We start from the raw sequence: 23,772 nt of genomic DNA on the forward strand, positions 1-23,772 counted from the left end.
TTATGGCATGTTGGCTCAGAACATAAGTTCCATCATCATTGTGCATCAAATTAGTGGGATGATGGTCAAGAGAGATATTGCACCACTATGGTGCAATTTCCAAGTTGAGCATTGGCCAAGAATTGACATTGCACCAATATGTGCTATTTTCGAAACTCGTTGTCGCGAAAGCAGGTGGACTTGGTACATGTCCATCCTCTCTTATTTTTCTACTTGTAAAAATGTCATTAGATATATATAAGGAATTGGTGTTGGGGTTGGTTGAAGGTGCATTTAGGGGAAATCAATCAATAATCTACAAAGTTTGTGCGGCAAAGCATATATGATGTGAAAGTATCCTCATATTGTGTTTCTTACTCGAGAGAGCTTCTCGATGTGTAGGCACCATCGTCGCTAAACTAAGAATGCACCACCATTATTCTTTCCGCGAAAAGCCAACGATGCACACCATTTTATAAAGACCTTTGTGCCTATACGGACTAGGCTTTGCTTAGATTTGTCCTTAAAACATGAGTTGACTATAGTTTATGATTTATCTGTTTGAACTACGGAGTAGGGTACGTAGGCAGCCGTAATTAGTTACAACATTTTCGGTAGAGCACGTTGTCGCTCATGTCATTTTTTTGCGAGGTGATTGCAATAATTTGTTAATTCATATCATTTGGATCGATAATGCGATGCAAGGGATGAGTGTTTCCATACTTGAGGTAGTCTTAGTATATTCTTTATATGCGCATACTCCTTATCAAGTCGTTCTACTTAGATTAATTGCGAATAGGTCATGCTCATGAAAGAAAAATTATTCAATATTGCAAGTTAGGATTGCTTGCATAACTGGAATGATGCAAGGCAAGTATGGCATGGCCCTGACTGATGCACCCTTGGAACGAGCAATATCTCTATATACTTTCAGCAATGCCGAAGCGAAGTAAGGAACCTGGAAAATAGGTTTGCAATGGCTTAAGTGAAAATCCAAGGCATATGCCATATGCCTGGACAAGACTCTAAAGTCGGTGATGTATGCAAAATGCATAAACATTAGCCTTTATGTCTTTGCACCCATCGAAGAACAAGAGTAAATTGGAATGACGTGGAAGCTGCGTTTAAGTATCATGCTTGCAACGGGAAATTGACGTGCATTTTCTTGGAGAGAAGTGACTGCATTACAAGTGACGCACTGCGGAACTTCGTCCTTCACGGCTTGATGACACATAAGGTTTTTTCCGATTCGTCAAATAAGATTAAATCCAAGGAGTATGGATTATTATTCCTAAGTCATAGATTTGATTCATGAACACATTACTTTTTAATTTTAAAATTAAAAAAAAAAACTTTCTTTTAAGTGAAGAATCCTAATACATTTATACTAAACAAAACTACTTACTGAAATTACAAAAGATTTCTTTGCCGAGTATCACAGTAAAAAAAATTACAAAAGAAAAATCACTTTGTTAAGTTCGACGGTGACCACCATTAACATATTACAAGATTCAAAAAGGAAATGAAAAACATGCTTATGAAATCAAAAGGGTATTCATAATCAAGAAGACGAATATACTATGGCGACATAATTCCAGAATCAAAATTTTATACTCTTCAAATAATTTCATTTCTCTTCAGATCGTTACTATGGAACATATCTTCCTAAAATCTTGTAAGATCCTGTATTTGATCAATTCTTGAATTTGACCGAGAGTTTTGATCAGTCAAATTTACTAAATTTGAAAAACTAAGCTGATAAGTTTCGAACTCATGTTCTGTTGCCCACACAAGTCTAGCTGTAACCATTGGGCTATGTCCTGTTTTTGTGAAATCTATGAGTTTATAATATATTTGTACATTTATCACTATATAAGTTCACTTCTCCACTATATATTTCACTTTATTTGCTTATATTCGCTTTTATATTTGATTTATAACGCAAATATAGCGATTCAATAATCGACCATGAATCCTCGATTCACGATTCAAAATACGATTCGATTATTAAAATATGAAAAATGATTTACGTTATGATTTACGATTTCACAACCTTGCTTATCAGCTAAATGGAAATAAGTCCTCTAGTAGACCCTAAAGTATACTATTTTACACCGCCCAAATGATGGTGCTTTTTTATGATCGCATCTCATAACTTAACGTGGCTAAACATCTCACTTTCAAAATGATATGTGATCCCACAATATTGTGTGAATGATGCACGTGAGTTGCGTAATCCAATTTTGATCCTTCAAATAAATAATTCCAAACAAGTATACATACTTGATGGCTGATAGTGATGCGCATGAAGTAGAGTTTAAATACTGATTTTAAAACTTGGTTGTTGTCCTAATCTAAATCCGATGAGCGAATCCAATTTGTACTAATGACTTTTTATGATTAAGTTTGATTTTTAATACTTTTCTAATCATAGCGATTAAAATTATTATTTTGTTCGCAAGATTCAAAATCACCCGCGCAATCTTCAACACCACCAGAGTTTTTCATCTCTTTTATCTATGTCTATCTAAGATCAGAAAATATGAGCATTTGATGTTGGCACATAGGCACATAACCAGTGAAATATCAGGGTATATAAAAATAAAGAAATTTTTATTAAAGTTGTGTAAGAACAATATTACAGACAAGACCTGTTCATACACTATTAATATGCAATTATTACAATCATGGTCATATTTTGAATTGACCTGACTTTTGACCAATGCATTTGACCAAGACCTGACTAGACTATAATTCCTAATAGCCTCCCTCAAGTTCATACTGACAGACACAAAATTGAACTTGGAAAAATAGATAACAAAAAAAAATGTCATGTAACATTAACAGATTGAAAAGTCAATCCAGTAAAGTGAGAGACTGCATCTTCTGAAGAAATTTCTTCTGCAACAGCACCAGAAGAAAGATCTGTAACACCTTCAGAACTCACATAACCAGAACAAATATTTGCAACACCTTCAGAACTCATAGAAGTCCCTAACAGTTGGTGAAGCAAAGTAGAAAAAGTAGGTGAACAAATTCCTTTTGTAAATAGATCTGCAAGTCGATGTTGAGATGCAACATGCTAAACCTTCAAAAATCCAATAAGGACCAAATCCCTGACCACATGATATTGAACTTCTATGTGTTTTGCCCATTGCCAATAATACCACAGTTTTATCCCTTGTAAGAAGAAGTATTCTGGAGAAGTGAAGAATCTCTAGTAATGTGAGCTGAAGCACCATAATCAAATAACCATTGAGTTGAACTGGAAGGATCATCATTAGCTGACATAACATTCATATTAAAACCAGTAAAACCTTGTGTTGTATTGTTACTGTCAGTTCCATTTTGTTGTTGATGAGAAGATTCTGAAACACTCACAAATCCAAAAGCTGGTGGTGGATAATACCTAAAATGACATCTGCTAGCATAATGGCCTTTCTTTCTGCAAATTTTACATTATACTTGAGAGAAATCCCATTGTCCTTTCCTTGTATCACTATTATATGAAGAGCCATTTCTGGTATCACCATTTGCAACCTGTCCATTGTGATGATTTGAAAATGGTACATTATGATTCTTACTGCCATTATTCTTATTACAAATGTAGAACCAGACCCATTCTTCTTCTTAATGCCATTTTTATAACATGATCCATTGGTATTTCTTCCATAGAGGCAGCAAGATTTTGAGCATCAATAACACCAGAACTCTCGTTTTTTCGATCACTGAGCCATTGTTCATGTGTAATCAATCTTGCTTTTAACTCACCAAAAGAATAAGGAGTATCTCTATTTTGAGAAGATATAACAAAATTATCATATTCCCTACCTAAACCATTAAATACATGCATATGAAGATCAGAATCACTAACATTTTCTCCAATGGCAACAAGAGAGTCTGGAATTTCTTAATTTTATCTTATGGAGATAAACCACTATGCTCAAATTTCCTTTCCTAATACCAAACAACTGTGCCCTAAGCATATTCTTACGAGAATGATACTGTGTCCTGAAATTATTGCAAGATATTGCCAAATTTATCTTGCACTGGTTAATCCAAGCACATCACCAAACACAATTGGTGTAAAAGTCGCTTTTAAAACAACTAACTACAAATCTATCCATTCTTCTCCAATGAACCCACCTTGGATTTAAACTAAGAACACCGTCAATTAAAATTCTTTCATGTGGTTCTTGTGTTTCACCAATAACATGACCATATACATCAGTTGTTATTAAATCGATTCGAACTGATTACGCCAGAGAAGTAAATTTGAAGAATCCAACTTTAATGAAACAAAATTAGTGATATTTGTAAAAGGTAATGAAAAAAATCATTGAATTACCAGAATTAGGAAGATCAACAGCGGAAGACATTGTTAATTGAGTATCGTTGTTGACGTCGTTGTTAACTTTCTTTCTACGCCTGACGTAATATTGCATACCCAGAAAAGATGAATCAGACTAAGAAATTATCAAGAACAAAAAGGTTCTTGATGGAAATTAGGTATAAATTTTTATGAAAAATTGTTGAAATTGATATGAAAATCAGACCAAAAAGATAATGAGAAAGGTATTGAGGTTGATTTGTGAAAGTTGTTGAGAAAAATTTAGGGTTTGGATTAGAACTTATCTGATACCATGTGAAATATCAGTGTAAATGAAAATAAATAAATTTTTATTAAAGTTGTGTAAGAACAACAATATAGGAAAGACATGTTCGGACACGCATATTGGTGTGTCGGACACGCGTCCTGTGTCCGGCGCGAATCGGACGCGGACACGACTCAAAAAATGCAGCGTCCGTGCAACCCAGCTCCAAATTTATCTTCCCAATTACATTGAGGGATTTTCATTTCAGGATTTTCCTGCTTTAAACCTAGCACTACTAGGTTGGTAGCTGGGTTGCACGGACGCTCCATTTTCCGAGCCATGTCCGACTCGCGCGTGTCGGACACGGGATGCGCGTGGGACGCTGACATGATGCATGTCCGACGCATCAATTTGTGCGTCCTGCGCGCGTCTGGTTTGGACGCACCAACAACTCGGATTTGACGCGTTTGTTCCCTTCATTTTCAGTTAAACTTCTTCCTTTATTTTTACTACTATTAACTAAATGAAGAAAGACAATCATTTAGATCAATTATTTAGATTTTTATTAGGGTTTTGTTATTGGAAATGACATCATGTATATCTTTAGTTGGGTATGTGTTGCTCTAAGAATGCATTTTGATTGTGCCATGTGTTTAATAGTGATTGATTGCTTGACCTTCGACGTGTATTAACAAACGATATCTTCTTTTTCTTTGAAATTTATACACATGTAGCATCATTTTCTAATTTTTACGATCGAAACACTTGACTTTGCTGTATAAATACATGATTGTATATATAAATAATATATAAATACAATTTGTATATACGTGCCCGCGTTTTAGTTTTCTGAGAATTTTATAGTGTCCGCGTCCGCGTCGTGTCATGTTTGGTAGCCTACCCGAAATGTTTTCTAAAAAGGATAGCCGAGGTTGACCCACCTATTCTGTGCTGTCCCTGCTGCATTCATTTTTTTTTGTCACGTCAGCATTGATTAATTCGTATTCTCTGGCTAGTTTAGATGTTCGGTGCACGGAAACGTTGACTGATAAAGGCAACGAACAGCCTAAGAAAATTTAAGGTTATTTGGCGATCAATATTTATTAGCTAACGGCGTGCATGTCAGAAAGTAATTAAACCAACCTCCTCTGCAATCTAGCAAGTGTGTTTCCCTGTGGACAAATGGCTCATTTTTAGATTTTATTATATAGGAGAGCCGAAGGTATTGCGGCCTCCCAGACAGACTAAGCAATGATAAGGGATAACTAAGATAACGGTTCAGGAGGATATGCATGCAATTAGGGGAGATGTTTTCGAAGTGCGAAGCTGTAGTAGTAGTACCACTAACTAGATTTCAGAAATTTCTTAGCTGCAAGTCTTGCGACCAAAAGCAATTACTTTATGCCAATTATAAGATTACTCTAGGAGTGCCTATCATTATATGTATTATGCCAACAAATAAATGCTATAAGAAAAAGTGAGGTAAAACATCTTATCGGCCTATAGATCACTTTTACAAGAATGAACCTCAATGAGCTCATGTGAGCAACATAAATGCACAAAGCTTATAGAAAATGTCAAGCAATTTTTAAAACTAGCCAAACTAACAGTTCTAGAGTTGCAACAAAAAAAAGCACCAATCAATCCAAGAATTTCAATATTATTTTTGACACTGTTCGGAAATAACTCACATAGACCCACTGTTAGCAATTCGGGGTACGACAAACGTATGGAACGGCAAACGTATGTGCATTATCCAGATTCGTATAATACGGGTACGGCAAACGCACGTGCATTATCCGGATTCATATAAATCAAATTCGGTCAAAATATCGGTCAACGGTTCGTGATTCGGCTATAGTTCGAAACTGTATACGTACGTGTATAATTCATTTTAGAGATATGAGTTCGGTAAGCAAAATTCGGTATATACATAATAGATAATAAGTATTTATAATCTTAAAATGAGTAATATTTGCATATATGTATACGTTTTTGGAAGGAAAAATAACATTTTAACATGTGGTTGTAAGTGCTGTATAGGAATTCTATGTTTTGAAAAAAATTATGCTTGAAATATATGCGAAATTAAATAAAAACAGACTCTTGGAAAGGTGGTTGGAGCAGTATCTCACTATCTTGCGTGTGAGACGTCCCTGGTTCAAATCACTTCACCTTCATTTCATTTCTTTAGAAGGAACTGAATAAAACCAGTGAGTCAGTGAGCGGGTCAGCCGAGTTCGAAGGCATTGAGACGGCCAAATCCGATGTCCGAATTACATTTCATTTCTTTAGAAGGAACTGAATAAAACCAGTGAGTCAGTGAGCGAGTCAGCCGAGTTCGAAGGCATTGAGTCGGCCGAATTCGATGTCCGAATTGCATTTCATTTCTTTAGAAGGAACCAATGTAGTTAATATCGGATATCGGTTCATCCCGGTCGGGACCGATACACTGGTACGATTTTATATCGGGGATATTATCGTTGAAATATCGGTATAATATCGGTTCTAGATTTATAGACTATAATTTTATATTAAACATTTTCTCCACACATTTTCGGATAAGATATAATAGATAACATCAATTTTATCAAAAAAACAAAAGAGTAACTTTAGTAACTTGCTTCGAGAGCTACATGCACCTCCACTACCACCTGGAAGACTTTCTTCGCCAAAATTACCCTTAAACTTTATAGAAAACGACCAATACCGTCTCATATCGGGAAATGTAGGAAAATTTCGTATCGACCGATACGACCGATATTTGACCGAAACGGCCGATATTCGACCGATACGGCCGATATTATCGGGCGAATATCATATCCCCGATATCCTTCTTATCGTATCGTTCTGGGCCGATATCCGAAATATCCCCGAAATATCGGCCGATATTGACTACATTGGAAGGAACTGAATAAAACCAGTGAGTCAGTGAGCGAGTCAGCCGAGTTCGAAGGCATTGAGTCGGCCGAATCCGATGTCCCAATTATATACGAATCTGGATTATTCGCGTATTATTCAGGGCAACCATAAATACACACCAATTGGGGTCGGAGTTTCAATCGTGCGCGTATGGTTTGGTTCCCGTATCGGTTCGCAATAATTCGCTGAATATTCAGCGAATCCCTAACTAGGGAGTAGGGACTCACAAATGGTGTAGACGATGCACGTGACTATGCTAGGGACCCGCAAATGGTGTAGACGATGCACGTGACTATGTGAGTTTTTTTTTTGTTTTGATCAGAGTGACTACGAGAGTTGCGTGATCCAATTTGATCCTTTATATACATTGTCAATGCGATTTCTAGTAATTACTTTTTATGATTCAAATTTGATTCTTAATTATATTCTTGAAAGAGATTATAATTATTTCATTACTTTTTATGATTCAAATTTGATTCTTAATTATATTCTTGAAAGAGATTATAATTATTTTTGATCGAAAGAGTGACCAAAATGACGTACGTAATTTTCAGCACCACAATTTTGTTTTTTAATCTTTAAATCAAAAGTGACATGGGTACTTCAAGTTGACATATAGCCATTGTTAGTCTAGATAAGGTATGAGTGATCAATGAGATCCTCCTCTCAAGAATAAAAAGATAAGGCGGGAATGTTAATCATTCAATGTATGATTTGTTTTTTCTTTTTTGTACCGCTCGTTATTTCTTTCGTCTAGTAGAAAGTTTAGACTAAATTAAAATTTAGCGATGAAACAAGGATCGAAAGACTAGGTAGAAAAAATTAATGCTCCCTCTGTGTTTCTGGAAAAGTGATATCATCATTTTTCTCATTGTAGCCAATTTGTTTTTTTTTCCAGAAACAGTGATGATAGGATGGATTAATTGATTCTAAGAAATTTTGATGGACCTTTGGTTGAAAAAAACAAAAGAAATTTAAAAACAAAGAATTTGGGTGCATTTTAAAAATTGAGGGGCAGTTGGAGCACTCCCTAGTTCCTTTAATGATTTTTTTATAAAAAAAATTCTACAACAATGTGTGCATTTTAACTCTGTAGTCTTAACTTTTATTGTCAATCTGATGTCACATCTTCAAAAGGGTTACACAGGAAAAAGAAAAACCAAGACTTCTTTATATTATTTGGGTGTAATTATGTGAGTTAGAAGTCGAAGTCATTTCATGAATAACACTTGTGTATTTTTTTTTAATCAATCAAAGAAAATAAATTAAAAAGTACACAAGCCCAAAGAGAAGTGACTGAGAGATTTCTAAGAATATAAAGAAACTTCTAAGAAAAAATAGTGTGTCAACAAAGGAAGACACACTTCTGAAACCTAAAACAACAAAGTGCAACTTGCAGACCGCAATGCCGACCGTTGCCTAAATTCATTTAGTAGACCTGCCAACATCTTCTATAATTAAATCATCGTGATTTGTCTCTAGATCGTTAAACATTTTTTCACGAATAGTCTTTCTTGGAAATTCTAAAGGGTGCAAGAAATTGCATGTGTATTCTTTAAAAGCAGAAGTTTATTTCCGAAATTATTTCACAAAAAAATTATTGGTTGTTGATACACATCCTGAAAAAGCATTTTTTGACTGTCAGAAGTAAAAAATTAGTTTGGCTATAAAATTTCACAACGACTTAGAAGCAAACAAAATCAACTTTTATTTTCACTTCTAACTTCTACTTCTTACTTCGCTTCTACATAATAATATTCTTTGTTTATGTTTCTGGCACCCCAAACACACCTTAATCTATTAGTTTTTTTATTTTATTTTTTTGCTTCTAGAAAATATAACCAACTAACTTCTTACTCCAGAATTGTTCTGTAAAGAAACAGTTTTTTTTTTTTTTTTTTTTGAGGAGTAAGGACACGGTTGAGAGTCAATGAAATAGACCCAGCAGCTATTCTGTCCCTACATCGTTAATTGTTCGGCGGAAACTATTTTAGTCATACTTGTCGACTAACAAAGCCAAGAAGAAACAGCCTAAGAAATTTAGAGACGAGACAAGAGAATAATGACGAATAATTGGTATTTTAGTAATATTTGGCCATCAAACTATAGCGACGCGCATGTCAGAAAGAAAGTATACTAACCTCTTCTCTGTAATCTGTATTCAATTATAGGAACATAAATGAGTGATAATTAAGTGCGGAATGTGAAGCACAAGGAACCAATCAAATCAACAATCCAAAAAGGGATTTGTTGGAAGTCCATTCGGTTTAACTAGTGTTTTTCCTTTTATAACTCACAGTGGGAAAATCAAGTTCATATGGTCTGGTTTTTCTACCTCTACTTTGTCCTGGAGTAAGTGTGGATTTCTGAAGACAGAAGAAGCACTTCAAAAAATGGAGATTAATCAAGGTAAATCTTTTTCTTTTGAGAATTGCATATTTTGGTGATGTTCATTCTTTTTTTTTTTTTTTTTAGTTTTAGTAAATTGGTCTCTGTTGAATCTCTGGATTATTTTCTTTCAATTTTATGATTGATTTAATAAAGATTTATCAAGAGCTTGAAAACACTGTATTTGTTAGTTGAATTCTGTTTTTATGTTTTTAGTATCCTACTTTGAGTTTCTTATGCTTGTAGTAATGTCTAGAGAGAAGACATGATAGCCAAGGGTCTTTGTGTTCCCTCAATGTATTGCTGATTTTTGTTGTTTACATTGAATTTTAAGAGTGATAGAGGCAATACTGGATGCTTGTTCCTTATGTTGTTGTCATATGAATACAGGGGATTTCTCTTGGATTTGCGGAGGAGAATTTAGTTGGGGTTCTTCATGCACTCATGGAGTAATTATTGATGGTTTGAACCTTTTATTCATCATCTCTTTATCTTTGTTTTGGATTATTGGTTATTTCAGGAAGCAATTCATTCGTGGTAATACCAGAACAGATTGGTTACTAGTAGTTGTTTCAGTATGTTGTGCTGTTAATGCCATTGCACATTTTAGTGTTTCTCTATGGGGTGCATTTCAGAAAGAAGACGCATCATCCGATATTAGTTGGCCATTTGACTTCGTTAGGGGGTTAATATGGATATTTGTGTCACTCGCACTCATTGTGCCACTGATCAAATGGGCAAGAATTTTGGTTTCTGTATGGTGGATTTCCTTCTCTATACTGAATTCCCTACATTATGTGGAAATCTTAGTGAAACAAGAAAAGATCGAAATCCTCGATATGGTTTCATGGTCTGTAAGTTTGTTACTCCCCTTTTGTGTTTTAAGGCATTTTAGGCGGCTGCAAGTTTCACAAAATACTCAGGCAGAGGCTTTGTCGGAGCCACTATTAACTGCGAAAGATGAAAATAACAGATCAGGATTAGGAAATGCTAATTTGTTTAGCAAGCTAACATTTTTTTGGCTCAATTCTTTGATGTCCAAGGGTCATTCAAAACCATTAACTCTAGAAGACATACCTAATCTTGTCCCTGAAGATGAAGCTTATATTGCTTACCAGGCATTCTTTCGCGCTTGGGAGCTTCTACGGAGGCAAAAGAGCTCAGAAAATGATAGTAATCTGGTTCTTTGGGCACTAGCTAAAGTTTACTATAAAGAAATGATACTTGTAGGAACCTATGCATTTCTTAGGACCATCAGTGTTGTAATTTCTCCGCTGTTACTTTACGCCTTTGTAAATTATTCAACCCGTAAAGAAGAAAGTCTGTCTCACGGCCTTTCACTAGTTGGTTTGTTAGTGATTGTCAAGGTTATAGAGTCTTTATCTCAGAGGCATTGGTACTTTAGCTCAAGAAGGTTTGGTATGAGAATGAGATCTGCTCTAATGGTGGCCGTTTATCAAAAGCAGTTAAAGCTTTCTAGTTTGGGTCGAAAAAGACACTCGACTGGGGAAATAGTCAATTACATTGCAGTTGATGCTTATCGAATGGGTGAATTCCCGTTCTGGTTTCATTCTTCATGGACTTACGCAGTTCAATTGTTTCTTGCGATTGGAGTACTTTTCGGAATAGTTAGTTTTGGGGCTCTTCCTGGTTTAGTTCCTCTCTTCATGTGCGCAGTTCTAAATGTGCCCTTTGCCAAGATGCTTCAGACTTGTCAGACACAAATTATGGTTGCCCAAGATGAAAGATTAAGAGCCACTTCTGAGGTTCTAAATAATATGAAGATTATCAAATTACAATCATGGGAAGACAATTTCAAAAATTTGATCGAGTCCCTCCGAGATAAGGAGTTCAAATGGTTGTCAAAGGCACAAATTCAGAAATCTTATGGGACTGCACTCTACTGGATGTCCCCCACATTGGTGTCTTCAGTCGTTTTTCTAGGTTGTATATTTGTGAAAAATGCTTCTTTGAATGCCAGCACGATTTTTACAATTCTCGCAACGCTGAGGACCATGTCAGAACCCGTCAAACTGATTCCGGAGGCTCTTTCTGCGATAATTCAAGTCAAGGTTTCTTTACATCGCCTTAATATTTTTTTGTTGGATCATGAGCTCACTGATGAAAATGTTGTGAAGAAGAATCAAAAGAAGAACTCTGGTTTCGATATTGTAATAGAGTCTGGTATTTTCAGTTGGGAGCTAGAACTTGCCACTCCAACCTTGAGGTCTGTTGATCTTGTGGTAAAAAGAGGACAGAAAATTGCTGTTTGTGGACCTGTTGGTGCTGGAAAATCTTCTTTCTTGTGCGCTATTCTGGGGGAAATACCAAAGATCTCAGGATCAGTGAGTGACACTAGGACTCTAGTCATAGAAATTTTGAATGCATACATAAAGTCTGTCTTTATACTATTTGTTTTGTTGTTTCTAGGTTGATGTATTTGGGTCTATCGCCTACGTATCACAAACGTCTTGGATACAGAGCGGGACGATTCGTGATAATATACTGTTTGGACAGCCAATGGACAAAGGAAGATACAATAAGGCCATTAAAGCATCCGCTTTGGATAAAGATATTGAAAATTTCAACCATGGCGATCTTACAGAAATTGGCCAGAGAGGGCTGAACATGAGTGGAGGACAGAAACAGCGGATTCAACTCGCTAGAGCTGTCTATAATGATGCTGATATCTATCTTCTTGACGACCCATTTAGTGCTGTTGATGCACATACAGCTTCCATTCTTTTCAATGTGAGTCCAGTGCTTCTTGTTCCTTCGTAATATTGACTGCACGTCCTGTACATGAACTTCATCAACTGTGTGTACAATTGTTTATTTGACTAGCCATATCCGAATGATGTATGCTCAGGAATGTGTCATGGAAGCTCTTGCTAAGAAGACTGTTGTTTTAGTGACACACCAAGTTGAGTTTCTAGCTGAAGTTGATAAAATATTGGTAATCAGTGTTACCTCTAGACAGTAAACACCATAGCTTAATGCATTTCATTGTTATTGCTTTTCAATAAACAATGATAAACTTTCTCAATTGCTTAGGTTATGGAAAGTGGAAATGTGACTCAGTCAGGAACTTATGAGGAGCTTTTAACTGTTGGGACAGCATTTGAACAGCTTGTTAGTGCCCATAAGAGTTCAATGGCAGAAATTGACCCTGCAAAAAATGGAAACCAGGGTGAATTTGAAAAACTGGATTCGAATAGGTTCGAGGAATCTAAATATTCCCTGGCAATAAAAGAAAACAATGCTGCTGATGATATCTCAGTGAAGGGTATGCCAGGGATTCAGTTGACGGAAGAAGAAGGGAGGGAGAGTGGAGATGTTGGGTGGAAGCCGTTTTATGATTATATCACTGTGTCCAAGGGACTACTTTTTTTCGGCTCATCAGCATTATCTCAGATTTTTTTCTTTTCTTTCCAAGTTGCTGCTACTTATTGGTTAGCGATTGCCATAAATATTCCTAGTGTAGGCAATAGCATGTTAATTGGAGTTTACGCAGGGATTTCAACTGTAAGTACATTATTTTTGTACTTAAGGTCCTACTTTGCAGCTCTTTTAGGACTGAAGGCTTCAAAAGCCTTCTTCTATGGTTTCACCGATTCTGTGTTTAAGGCACCTATGCTCTTCTTTGATTCAACCCCGATTGGAAGGATTTTAACACGGGTAAGATGCACTCCTTTTGTATGTTCTCTCACCAAGTTAAAGTGATCTTCAATTAATATGTACATGTCTTATTATTGTAGGTATCATCAGATTTGAGTGTATTGGATTTCGACGTTCCTTTTTCTGTTGCATTTGTAATTGCATCTTCTTTTGAGATTGTTGCAACCGTTTGTATAATGGCGTCGGTGACATGGCCAGTTCTCGTTGTGGCCGTTCTTGCGATGGTAGCTGTAAAATATGTTCAGGTGGATATCATTACACATCGACTCTTTACATGCATCGTTTTTTTTTTTGACATTCTAATTCTGACAGTGTCATTGTGTTTCAATGAAGGACTACTATTTGGCCTCTGCAAGGGAGTTAATTAGGATTAATGGAACTACTAAAGCTCCTGTAATGAACTACGCAGCTGAGACATCACTAGGAGTTGTCACAGTAAGGGCTTTTTCTATGACTGGAAGGTTCTTTAATAGTTATCAGAAGCTCATCGACACGGACGCTAAGCTATTCTTTCATTCTAATGCTGCTATGGAGTGGTTAATTATAAGAGTTGAAGTACTCCAGAATTTGACATTGTTTACAGCAGCTCTTCTCCTTGTTTTGCTTCCTCGGGGTGCCGTAAATCCAGGTATTTCTCTAAACCATAACTATTCTTCATCTGTAATTTGAATATCATAGTGATAATGATAGTTGTTTCAGGTTTTGTGGGGCTCTCTTTATCCTATGCTTTGGCGCTTACCGGCACCCAAGTTTTTATGACTCGATGGTATTGTAACTTAGCTAACTACATCATTTCTGTTGAGCGAATAAAGCAATTTATGCATATACCATCAGAACCTCCAGCTATTGTTGATGATAGAAGACCGCCACCTTCATGGCCCTCCGAAGGAAGGATAGACTTGGAAAATCTTAAGGTGAGTGTTATCTTTTTGTATATAGTAACTTCAATTGTTTCTAAAACCCACTTTAATGTTGTAAAACTCATATTCATGTACAACAATTCACCATAACGTTTACAGATAAAGTATCGTCCAAATGCTCCTCTAGTTATCAAGGGAATTACTTGCACTTTCAAAGAAGGAGCAAGAGTGGGTGTTGTTGGTAGAACCGGAAGTGGAAAGACTACACTCATTAGTGCCTTGTTTCGCCTTGTTGAACCCGCAAGTGGGAAGATTCTTATAGATGGGCTAAACATTTGCTCGATGGGTCTAAAGGATTTAAGATTGAAGCTTAGTATAATACCTCAAGAAGCAACTCTCTTCCGCGGAACTGTTCGAACTAATTTAGACCCTTTAGGCCTTTACTCTGACGAAGAGATATGGAAGGTAAGTTAATCAGTTCCCTGTCACTTTCCATTCCTTTATTTTCATTACTGTACCTAATGTTAGAGGGCTTACCTTGTCATTATTTTAACTTTATTACACTATAAATGGCAGGCAATAGAGAAGTGCCAGCTTAAAACTACAATCAGTAGTCTCCCTAATCTTCTAGACTCGCCAGGTGAGATTAATGCGAGAAACATGATCTAAATTTTCTCATTACTTCTTGCAATTTTAAATTTTCTTATTTATTCTTTCGTATGGTTTTCTGTGGTCTCTTTACAGTGAGCGACGATGGTGATAATTGGAGTGCTGGTCAACGCCAGCTCTTTTGTCTTGGAAGAGTACTTCTTAAAAGGAACAAAATTCTAGTTCTAGATGAAGCAACTGCATCAATTGACTCTGCAACAGATGCTATTTTACAGAGAGTTATAAGGCAGGAGTTCAAGAATTGCACGGTCATAACAATAGCTCACAGAGTTCCCACGGTTACAGATAGTGACATGGTCATGGTCCTATCTTATGGTATGTACACTTAATTCTTTCGTTTCACTTTTCATTTAAGGACTACAATTGATTTTTATTGGTGATATTGCAGGAAACTTGATTGAATACGACGAACCTTCAAAACTTATGGAAAGTAACTCATATTTCTCTAAGCTTGTGGGTGAATACTGGTCTAGTTGCAGAAGAAGTTCTCTTCAAAGTCTCCAACACTACAATTAAAGTATAGATATATATATATATATATATAAAGTGTTTTCCTATCTTTTAATAATGTGTATTTTAGGTTGTTTTGGCCATCTAAAGGGAGATTGTTCTCCCATTAATAGCGGATGTATGAGTAACCACAAGTATCTAAGATAAAATTGTTAAGAAATTTCCTTGAACCGTAGAAAAAGAACGGTTTTTTTGGGGAGCATGGTTATTTTTGGGGACCACGGTTTTATTTTGGGTACCGACATTAGAAGTAGATCTAGGTCACCTCTTATGTAGATATTTATATTAATACCTAAATTACCCTCTTGATTAATTTTTTGGTAATGATTAGTTAGTGTTAGTTATTGTTAATAATAGTTAGCGTAGTGATTAGTAAAATGATTAAGCAGAATTATTGAGAGAGTAAAGTTGGAGAAGATGAAGAAGGAAAACATGAAAAACAAAGGATTTTACCAACCACAACCGAAGGAAGAGTATTTGGGTACCCAGGTATGTTTCAAACTTAGACAATGTTGGTTGAATTGTTCCAAATTTTCAAAAAACTGTAAATTTTTAGGGTAGATTTGGGCTTGTTCTGTTACCTTATGTGAAGAACAGGTTACCGAAATCATCTGAAAGTGTAGTTCGGTTACCTTTTCCATATACGCAGGTTACCGAACTCGTTCTTTAATGGAGGTTTTTAGTTGTTCGGTTACCTTTTCCATACACGCAGGTTACCGAACTTTGTTTATAGGACTTACAGAGTAATGTTCGGTTGGTTCGCAAACTTTAACCCAACAACATATCTAACCGAACTCCACATGTATGCAATTAGTGAAGAGTTCGGTTTGTCAAGATTTTTTGCGAACAAACCGAACATAGTGGAACAAGTTCGGTTAAATTGAAACTCAACATAGTAGGCAAAATAACACAGTTCGGTTATATTGGAAAAAAAATTTCTTTTTGGAATATAAGTAGAGTTCGGTTACTAGATAGTTTTAGAAATTTTTGCGAACCAACCGAACAAGGTAGGTAAAGTTCGGTTACTAACCAGTTTTAGAATTTTTTGCGAACCAACCGAACTCGGAGTTCGGTTATGAAAAATTAAATTCGTGATAACCGAAGTGTTCTTCGTGTTCTTGGTTTCAGAATGTTCGGTTACAAAACTAGTTTTTTTAAAACTATTTCTAACCGAACATGCCACTTTAAGATCCATTTAAACTATATTTTGATGAAATCTACTCAATTTTCCTATCCAAAAACGAATTAAAAAGATTGATGGGTTTTTCAATCGAACGAGGAACGTCAAGGAAAGAGAGAAGAAGAAGAGAATAAACTTTTTTTTCAAAACTAAAAATTTTCGATTGCTCTTTTGATTTTGATTTTGGTTAATAAATTCATTTAGATTAGATGTATATGATTAGATTTATATAATTATTAAGTTAGTTTTAATTTAAATTAAAATAAAGGGTAAATGGGTATTTACCTAACTTTGGGAGCCCCCTTATAAGTATATGGAGGTTGGCCTAATAAGACCATGGTCCCAAAAAAACCATGGTCCCTAAAAAAATCGTTCTAAAAAAACAAAAAGAAATAGTGACAAGGCCCATTGGGTGCATAGGCCCTGGAATCGTCTACAATCCCAAAATTCTAGAGACCAAGATTTGGTGCTGCTCTCCAACAATACAAATTTGGTACAAGTTTGGGGACTTGCTAGCATGTTTCACCTTTACATTTCTCCTTCACCCGTTCCAGATTGTTAAAAAGCTCCACTATCCACTGAAGCAAGTCCTCAAAGGTTAAACGAATCTGTAACCACTAAAAACCCAACTGGTGGATCTAGTTGGTGAAGCATATACTCGGGGTGGGTTGATAAGTGAATATTGTATATACTCTCCACTCATTGACAATTGATTTTGAGTTGGATGACCAAATTCTAACGGAAAATGTTGCAATCATTGGAGATCGAGCGAGTCAAGGGAGCTGCTGATCACGATAGTATTATCAGTGATGATGGAACTGTTGGATCAATAGTGCTAATGGGACAGAGAGATAGTTGTTAGATGACGTCACCATGAGACCCATTTGTACCTGTGACAGAAGTTTAAAAGTCGTACAAGTCAGAGCACGTGGTGGAGAACTTTGACGCGTTTTGGAGATTAGTGATGATTGTGTGTACAGTGGAGCATCGAAGCTGGATAGATGGATGGTGCAAATGAAGATACAGTGGTTTCTCAAAAGGTCGAACGGATCAGAAGCCATACGCACGCTACTTGAATACACCGCGCTGCACCCAATTATCAGCATCTATTTTGGAATAAACTTGACCGACTTTGCATCTCTATCTTGTACGGGTATTTTGGATTTCCTAGGTTTCCCGAAGGCTATAAATAGAAGCCAAAATCCAAAATAAAAAATAACTTCTCCTTATAATAGTATTTTTCTCTAGCTACAAGATAAAACAGAAAAAACTTTTTCTTTTTATTTTTCCGTTTTATTTTTCTTTTATTATTTTGTAAATATTTTAGCTATGTCTAGCTAATTATTTCTTTGATTAGGGATGATTTCAAAGTCCTGGTTAATAGAATTTTAATTCTTTTCACAAGTTTATTTTGAGTTGATTTCTCTTGTTGATTCTCTCTATTATTTTTTGTACCTAAGATTACTATTGGGTCCATTTGAATTAACCCAATAATAATTCTTCTAACTAGTATTGGGTTGTGCGATACGTGTAATAGTCACTCAATTCTTTACACAAGTAGTACATCGCAAAATTTGACAGAGGGATTCTGTCAAGTGATTGTGTATAGAGATGACACTAGTAAGCAGACCGAGCCTATGCGTATGATGCTATGATCAACCTAATTCACAAAACGTAATTCATTCGACTGGGTTACACCGTGAGAGCTTATCCATGGTGGCTCATATGGATAAAATCTGGTAATAGAGCGCTTCCATATCCAGTGACAACAGGAATTCCGGGGATAGCAGAGCTTATTGCTATTCTATGGTTGGTGACAATATATAAATTCAACGAGGAATAAACGAGTATTTTAGTTAAGTTTCTGTTCAGTGACGCTGAAGATCCTTAATCGATTTTCTTCTTATTGTTTCAAATCAATTTTTTTTTACTTTATTTTATTATTTTGTTTTACAAAATCTAGAACCCCCTTTTGGTTACTTTAACAACTAGAAACTCCCTGCTCTTCGTGGGAACGAAATCCTTGCCATTATATTACCAGTTAATAGTGTGGAAAGAAGTTAATTAATTTGTTGTGTAAACGACGCGCATCATGGGTGGGGAGGGGTAGAGTGAGAAAAGTCGATTTGTTACTATTGCATTAAGAATCCCAGGGAAAAGAGATATTCACTTTTCCTGTTTGCCCTGTTTCCAGTTAAGAACGGGCATTGGGCATAATAAAAAAAAGGAGACGGGCCTCCAAGTCTTATAAATAAAAGCTTATTTCGGTCTTTATATGGCAGAGGGAGACATGAGAACAAGATACTGAATTCATGTAAGGTAGGATCATTCAATACAACATAATAATTGCTCGCGAGTTAATTGATTCAATGAAAAATACACGATGGTTGCATTGCCGTTATACATAATATGTTTAAGGCATTTGATAGAAAATAATAAACTTTTTGGAGTGCGCTTTCGAAAAAACTTGTTTGGCATGGTGTTTACCGAAGACCAAACATGCTATTAGGTTATTTATTTAGTTTTAAGGACTTCAGTTGTAAGTACTGGTTGTCTTTTTGCAGTACTGCTGACATATGATGCTTTAAAAGTGTGGTGGACTATAGATTGCAACAACGGTAATCTTTGATTTTCTTCATATTTAAATTATAAGTTGGCTTATGTAAGTGTAGAAATATTAAGCTAAGTCATCTGTGGTGTATTTTAACATAAAGGCATATGCATATTTAGGTATGATACATGTGAATGCTAATTATTGTCTCGTATAGTGGTTTCGGGTTAAAGTTATTTGATTGATTGGCATATGCTTACTCTTTATTTATTTTTCTGAAGCATTATGCTTAGTCTGTGTTTTGCATTCCCATTGGTTGTTAAACATTTCTTTTTGGTCTTCAATTAAAATTAAGCTTTATGCAACAACTTTAGTGATTCTAGTAATAATTGTGACCATTCAATTTTGAAGGTTATAGTTTTTAACGGCTGAATGGATAGATGATGGGGAGTATACCCATTTTTGGTAGGAATATAGATCAAGGTAAGAAGAAAATAATACTAAAAAAATTAGCTACAAATTCATTATCCATCGGGTATAATAAAAGAGTTGGTACCAAAACTATAAGATATTGTGAGGATATAACCATGCCAATGGACCTTTCCCAATATTTACTATAAATTTTGTGACCTTATGATAAGTTATATTACTTACTTGTATTTAATATATTATTTATTGTTGTTCATCTTCTCCTCTCTTCTATGTTTTGCTTGAGGTGGATAATAAAAAGAAAAAAACTATCATGTATGTAACACGAGGTCATCTTATACGTTGCTTTGATTGTTCTAATTGTGCATTTTCTAATGATTAATTGTAATATTTATTTGTTATTTTTCTGCGCAGATGTGTTTGCATATTAGTCCAAGGAATAAATGATGCAGGAGACCGTAATTTACAAATTATATTCAGTGTCATATAAGGATAGGAAACATGCAGTGACTTTCATGTCAACACATCTTTGCCAAATGTTTATTACTAGAAATAACTCGTGCAGTAACAACACTGCTTTAGTATGATATCTGACTGGTGTAATTTTTCTTTTTCTCCGGATTTTAAATCGTGTTCCTTTGCAAGATAGTTTTCTATTTTTTTAAGCGAAAAAATGTCTATAAATACATTGTAAAATTATTCATATACATTATCCAAAAATGAACACAAAATCATTTAAGTAATAGTGTGTATGCATATCTCACTTATGAGTTATGAATAAAAATAAATAAATCTCATTTCCCATTAGATTCATTATGCCACCACTAAATCTAATTAATGCATATATGATATATTATGATTTCATTTAATGTTTCTTTGAATATTTTGAGTTAAGAGGTGATGCAATAATTAAAGATTAATTAATTTGGATTCATAATGAGAAGGGTTACAGAAACGACAATCGTCGGATGTCTTTCGCTGAGATGAGACTGGATGGTCGGATGCAACATTTGCCTCTTAAAATTTTATCCGACCTTCCAAGCTCAAAAACCCATTCTGTTTTGTATTATAGATGAACTTAGGGACCTTATAATAAGTTCACTCACAATTAGTTATTTTCAAACTATTACTTTTTGTTGTTTATTTTCACTTTTATCTTCTCTGTCTTGCTTTGATTATTTTAATTGGGAATTTGATAATGATTAATTATATTATTTCTTTTTTGTTTTCTAGCACATATGTATTTTCATATTTTTCCACGGAGTAAATAATGTATGAACTGTAATTTACAAGTTATATTCAGTTGCATAACAAGATAGGAAATACGTAGTAATGTTCGTGTCAACGAATCTTTCCCTAATATTTACTATGAACTTTGGGACCTTGTGATAAGTTTTCTTACTTAATTGGTTTTGTTCAATCTATTGTCTATTGTTGTATTTGTTCTCTTATTCTTTCTCTGTTTTGCTTAAGTTTGTTATAAACAATAGAGAAAAAACGATCTCGTCTTTCTATGTTATATTTCTTCTCTTATCTTACTTAAAACAATATCGTGTTCTATATTGTTTATTATTGTATTTCTTCTCTGTCAGGATGATTCCTAAGGCTATTTCTGCGAGAATTTAAGTCAAGGTTTCATTAGATCGCCTTAATACCTTTCTTTTAGATGATGAGCTCACTGATAAAAATATTGTGAAGAATAATCGAGAACATAACTGTGATCTTGATGTTGTAACAAAGTCTGGTGTTTTCAGTTGGGAGCTAAATTTAGATGTTCCAACCTTAAGGTATGTTGATCTTGTCATAAAAAGATGACAAAAAATAGTTGTTTCTGGACCTGTTGGTGCCGAAAAATCTTCCTTCTTGTGCGCCATACTGGGAAAAATACCAAAGATCTCAGGATTAGTGAGTGACACTAGGACTTCAGACTTAGAAATTTAGAATGGTTAAATGAAATCTGCCTTTATTAACAATAGTTTTACTTGTTGTTTCTAGGTGGATGTACTTGGGTCTGTCGCATATGTATCACAAACATCTTGGGTACAAAGCTGAACATTTCGTGATAATATACTATTTGGATAGTCAATGGACAAAGGAAGATACAATAAGGCCATTCAAGTATGTGCTCTGGATAAAGATATTGAAAATTTTAACCACGGTTATCTTACGGAGATTCGTCAAAGAAGTCTTAACATGAGCGGAGGACAGAAACATCGGATTCAACTCGCTAGAGCTGTCTATAATGATGTTGATATATATCTCTGTGACGACCCATTTAGTGTTATTGATAAACATGTATCTTATTCTTTTCAATGTGAGTTCATTAGTTCTTGTTTCTTTGTACTATTGACCTCTCCCGGCCCCTACACGAACTTCATGAAATGTATGTAAAAATGTTTATTCGACTTGCTAAATCAGGATGATCTATTCTCAAGAATGTTTCATGGAAGCTCTTGCAAAGAAGACTTTCATTTTGGTGACAGAAAAAGTTGAGTTTCTTGTTGAAGCTGATAGAGTTTTGGTTATCAGTTTGTTTTTTTTTTGATCGGTTAAGAATCTGGTTGTTCTCGTTTTTAAAATATATAACAATAATAAACTATCTCAACTGCGTAGGTTATGAAAAAGTATAAATGTGACTCAATCAAGAACTTATCAGGATCATTTAACTGTTGGATAGCGTTTGAACAACTTGTTAGTGCCCATAAGAATTCAATGACAGAGATTGACCTTGCAAAAAGTGGAAACCATTGCAAATTTTAAAAGATGAACTCAAATAGGTCTGAGGAGTCTAAATATTCCCTGGCCATAAAATAAAACAATGATGATGAGATCTCAATGAAGGTTACGCCAGGGATTCAGTTGACAAAAGAGGAAGGGAAACAGAGGGAAGATGTTGGATGGAATCCATTCTATGATTATATAATTGTGTCTTAGGAAATATTTTTTTTCTTGCTCATCACTATTACCTCAAATTTTTTTCCTTTTCTTTTCACAAGTTTCTTCTAGTTATAGGTTGACAATATATCACCCCAAGTAAACAACATGTTAAAATGCATCCAAAATTAAATCATCTATTTAAAATTTTGAATAACATTAAGTAACCCAAAACAAACCAGAGCTCTCTGATACTTTATGATTTGAGAATCTCTCAATTGATATGTATATATTAAGGTGTTGTTTTACTGATAAAGAAAAAAATACCTATATAAAAAGATACACACACATCTTTAATTGGCTAAAGCTTTATGCCATGCAAACAAATATCTCCATATACGCCATATCTTCTAATAACTAAAACTGAAGTAAAAACGAGTGAGCACATTATCACATCATTCATTTTTAAGAGAGAATCATCACTTGATGCATGATATCTTTCCAACAAACCAATTTTCGTAACCATGTATACATATTTGTAGCAAGCTATCTGAACACATCTATTTTAACTAATATCATTCCTATATAGAGAACCATTTAATCAACCACTACTAGCCCTAACAAAATATATGCATAAAAAATATAAATAAAAAATGTGATTCCATTATATAAGCAAAAAAAAAATATTTTCTTCACAACGCGTTACTTTTTCATTGTCTGATCAAACTAACTTCTGATTTTTTAACATAATTAAGTCATAAAGTGACTTCCCAAGGTTTATCCGACACACCCTAAAGCAGAAGCGATTCTGCTTCATAATTCAATCTCAGAAGTCGGTAACAAATTAAGATAAATTGCTTCACAAGAGGTTTAGTGTTTTGCATCTAGGAGTTATTCTTAAATTTTGTTCCCAAACCAACCTAATTTTTAAGTAAAAAGGTACTTCTCAAAGTGTCTCCAACATCTAAATTTTTTCCTCATTCAAAAGTTTATTTCACTGGGTTAACTTCTCAGGGTATATCTAAACACCTTTAAGGGTCTTTGTAGCAATAATACTTCTGCTTCTCCAGAAGCAAAATTTAATCCCCAGAAGTCGGAAGCAATTTTTTCTTTCACTCCTCACAAAGTTAGCTTTTC

At 34.9% G+C, this 23,772-nt stretch overlaps 1 protein-coding gene across 1 annotated transcript; it reads left to right on the forward strand.

Annotated features, from left to right (window-relative positions):
* Positions 1-9,605: 9,605 nt before the first annotated feature.
* Positions 9,606-15,914, forward strand: LOC113349355 (ABC transporter C family member 8-like). The gene is made up of 12 exons (XM_026593328.1): positions 9,606-9,905; positions 10,275-12,229; positions 12,315-12,635; positions 12,754-12,840; positions 12,939-13,562; positions 13,643-13,807; positions 13,896-14,190; positions 14,262-14,476; positions 14,582-14,887; positions 14,999-15,062; positions 15,167-15,406; positions 15,480-15,914. Exons 1-12 carry the CDS (start codon positions 9,890-9,892, stop codon positions 15,605-15,607), a joined length of 4,416 nt encoding a protein of 1,471 aa, XP_026449113.1. The 5' UTR covers positions 9,606-9,889; the 3' UTR covers positions 15,608-15,914.
* Positions 15,915-23,772: the final 7,858 nt, after the last annotated feature.

This window comes from Papaver somniferum, chromosome 2 (assembly GCF_003573695.1).
Source record: "Papaver somniferum cultivar HN1 chromosome 2, ASM357369v1, whole genome shotgun sequence".
NCBI classification, from domain to species: Eukaryota; Viridiplantae; Streptophyta; class Magnoliopsida; order Ranunculales; family Papaveraceae; genus Papaver; species Papaver somniferum.

What these genes read in the sequence shown, in the direction of transcription:
- LOC113349355 (XM_026593328.1), top strand. An exon ending in TACCAAAGATCTCAGGATCA is followed by an intron (nt 12,230 to 12,314) that starts GTGAGTGACACT and finishes TGTTGTTTCTAG; the next exon opens with GTTGATGTATTTGGGTCTAT. An exon ending in CAGCTTCCATTCTTTTCAAT is followed by an intron (nt 12,636 to 12,753) that starts GTGAGTCCAGTG and finishes ATGTATGCTCAG; the next exon opens with GAATGTGTCATGGAAGCTCT.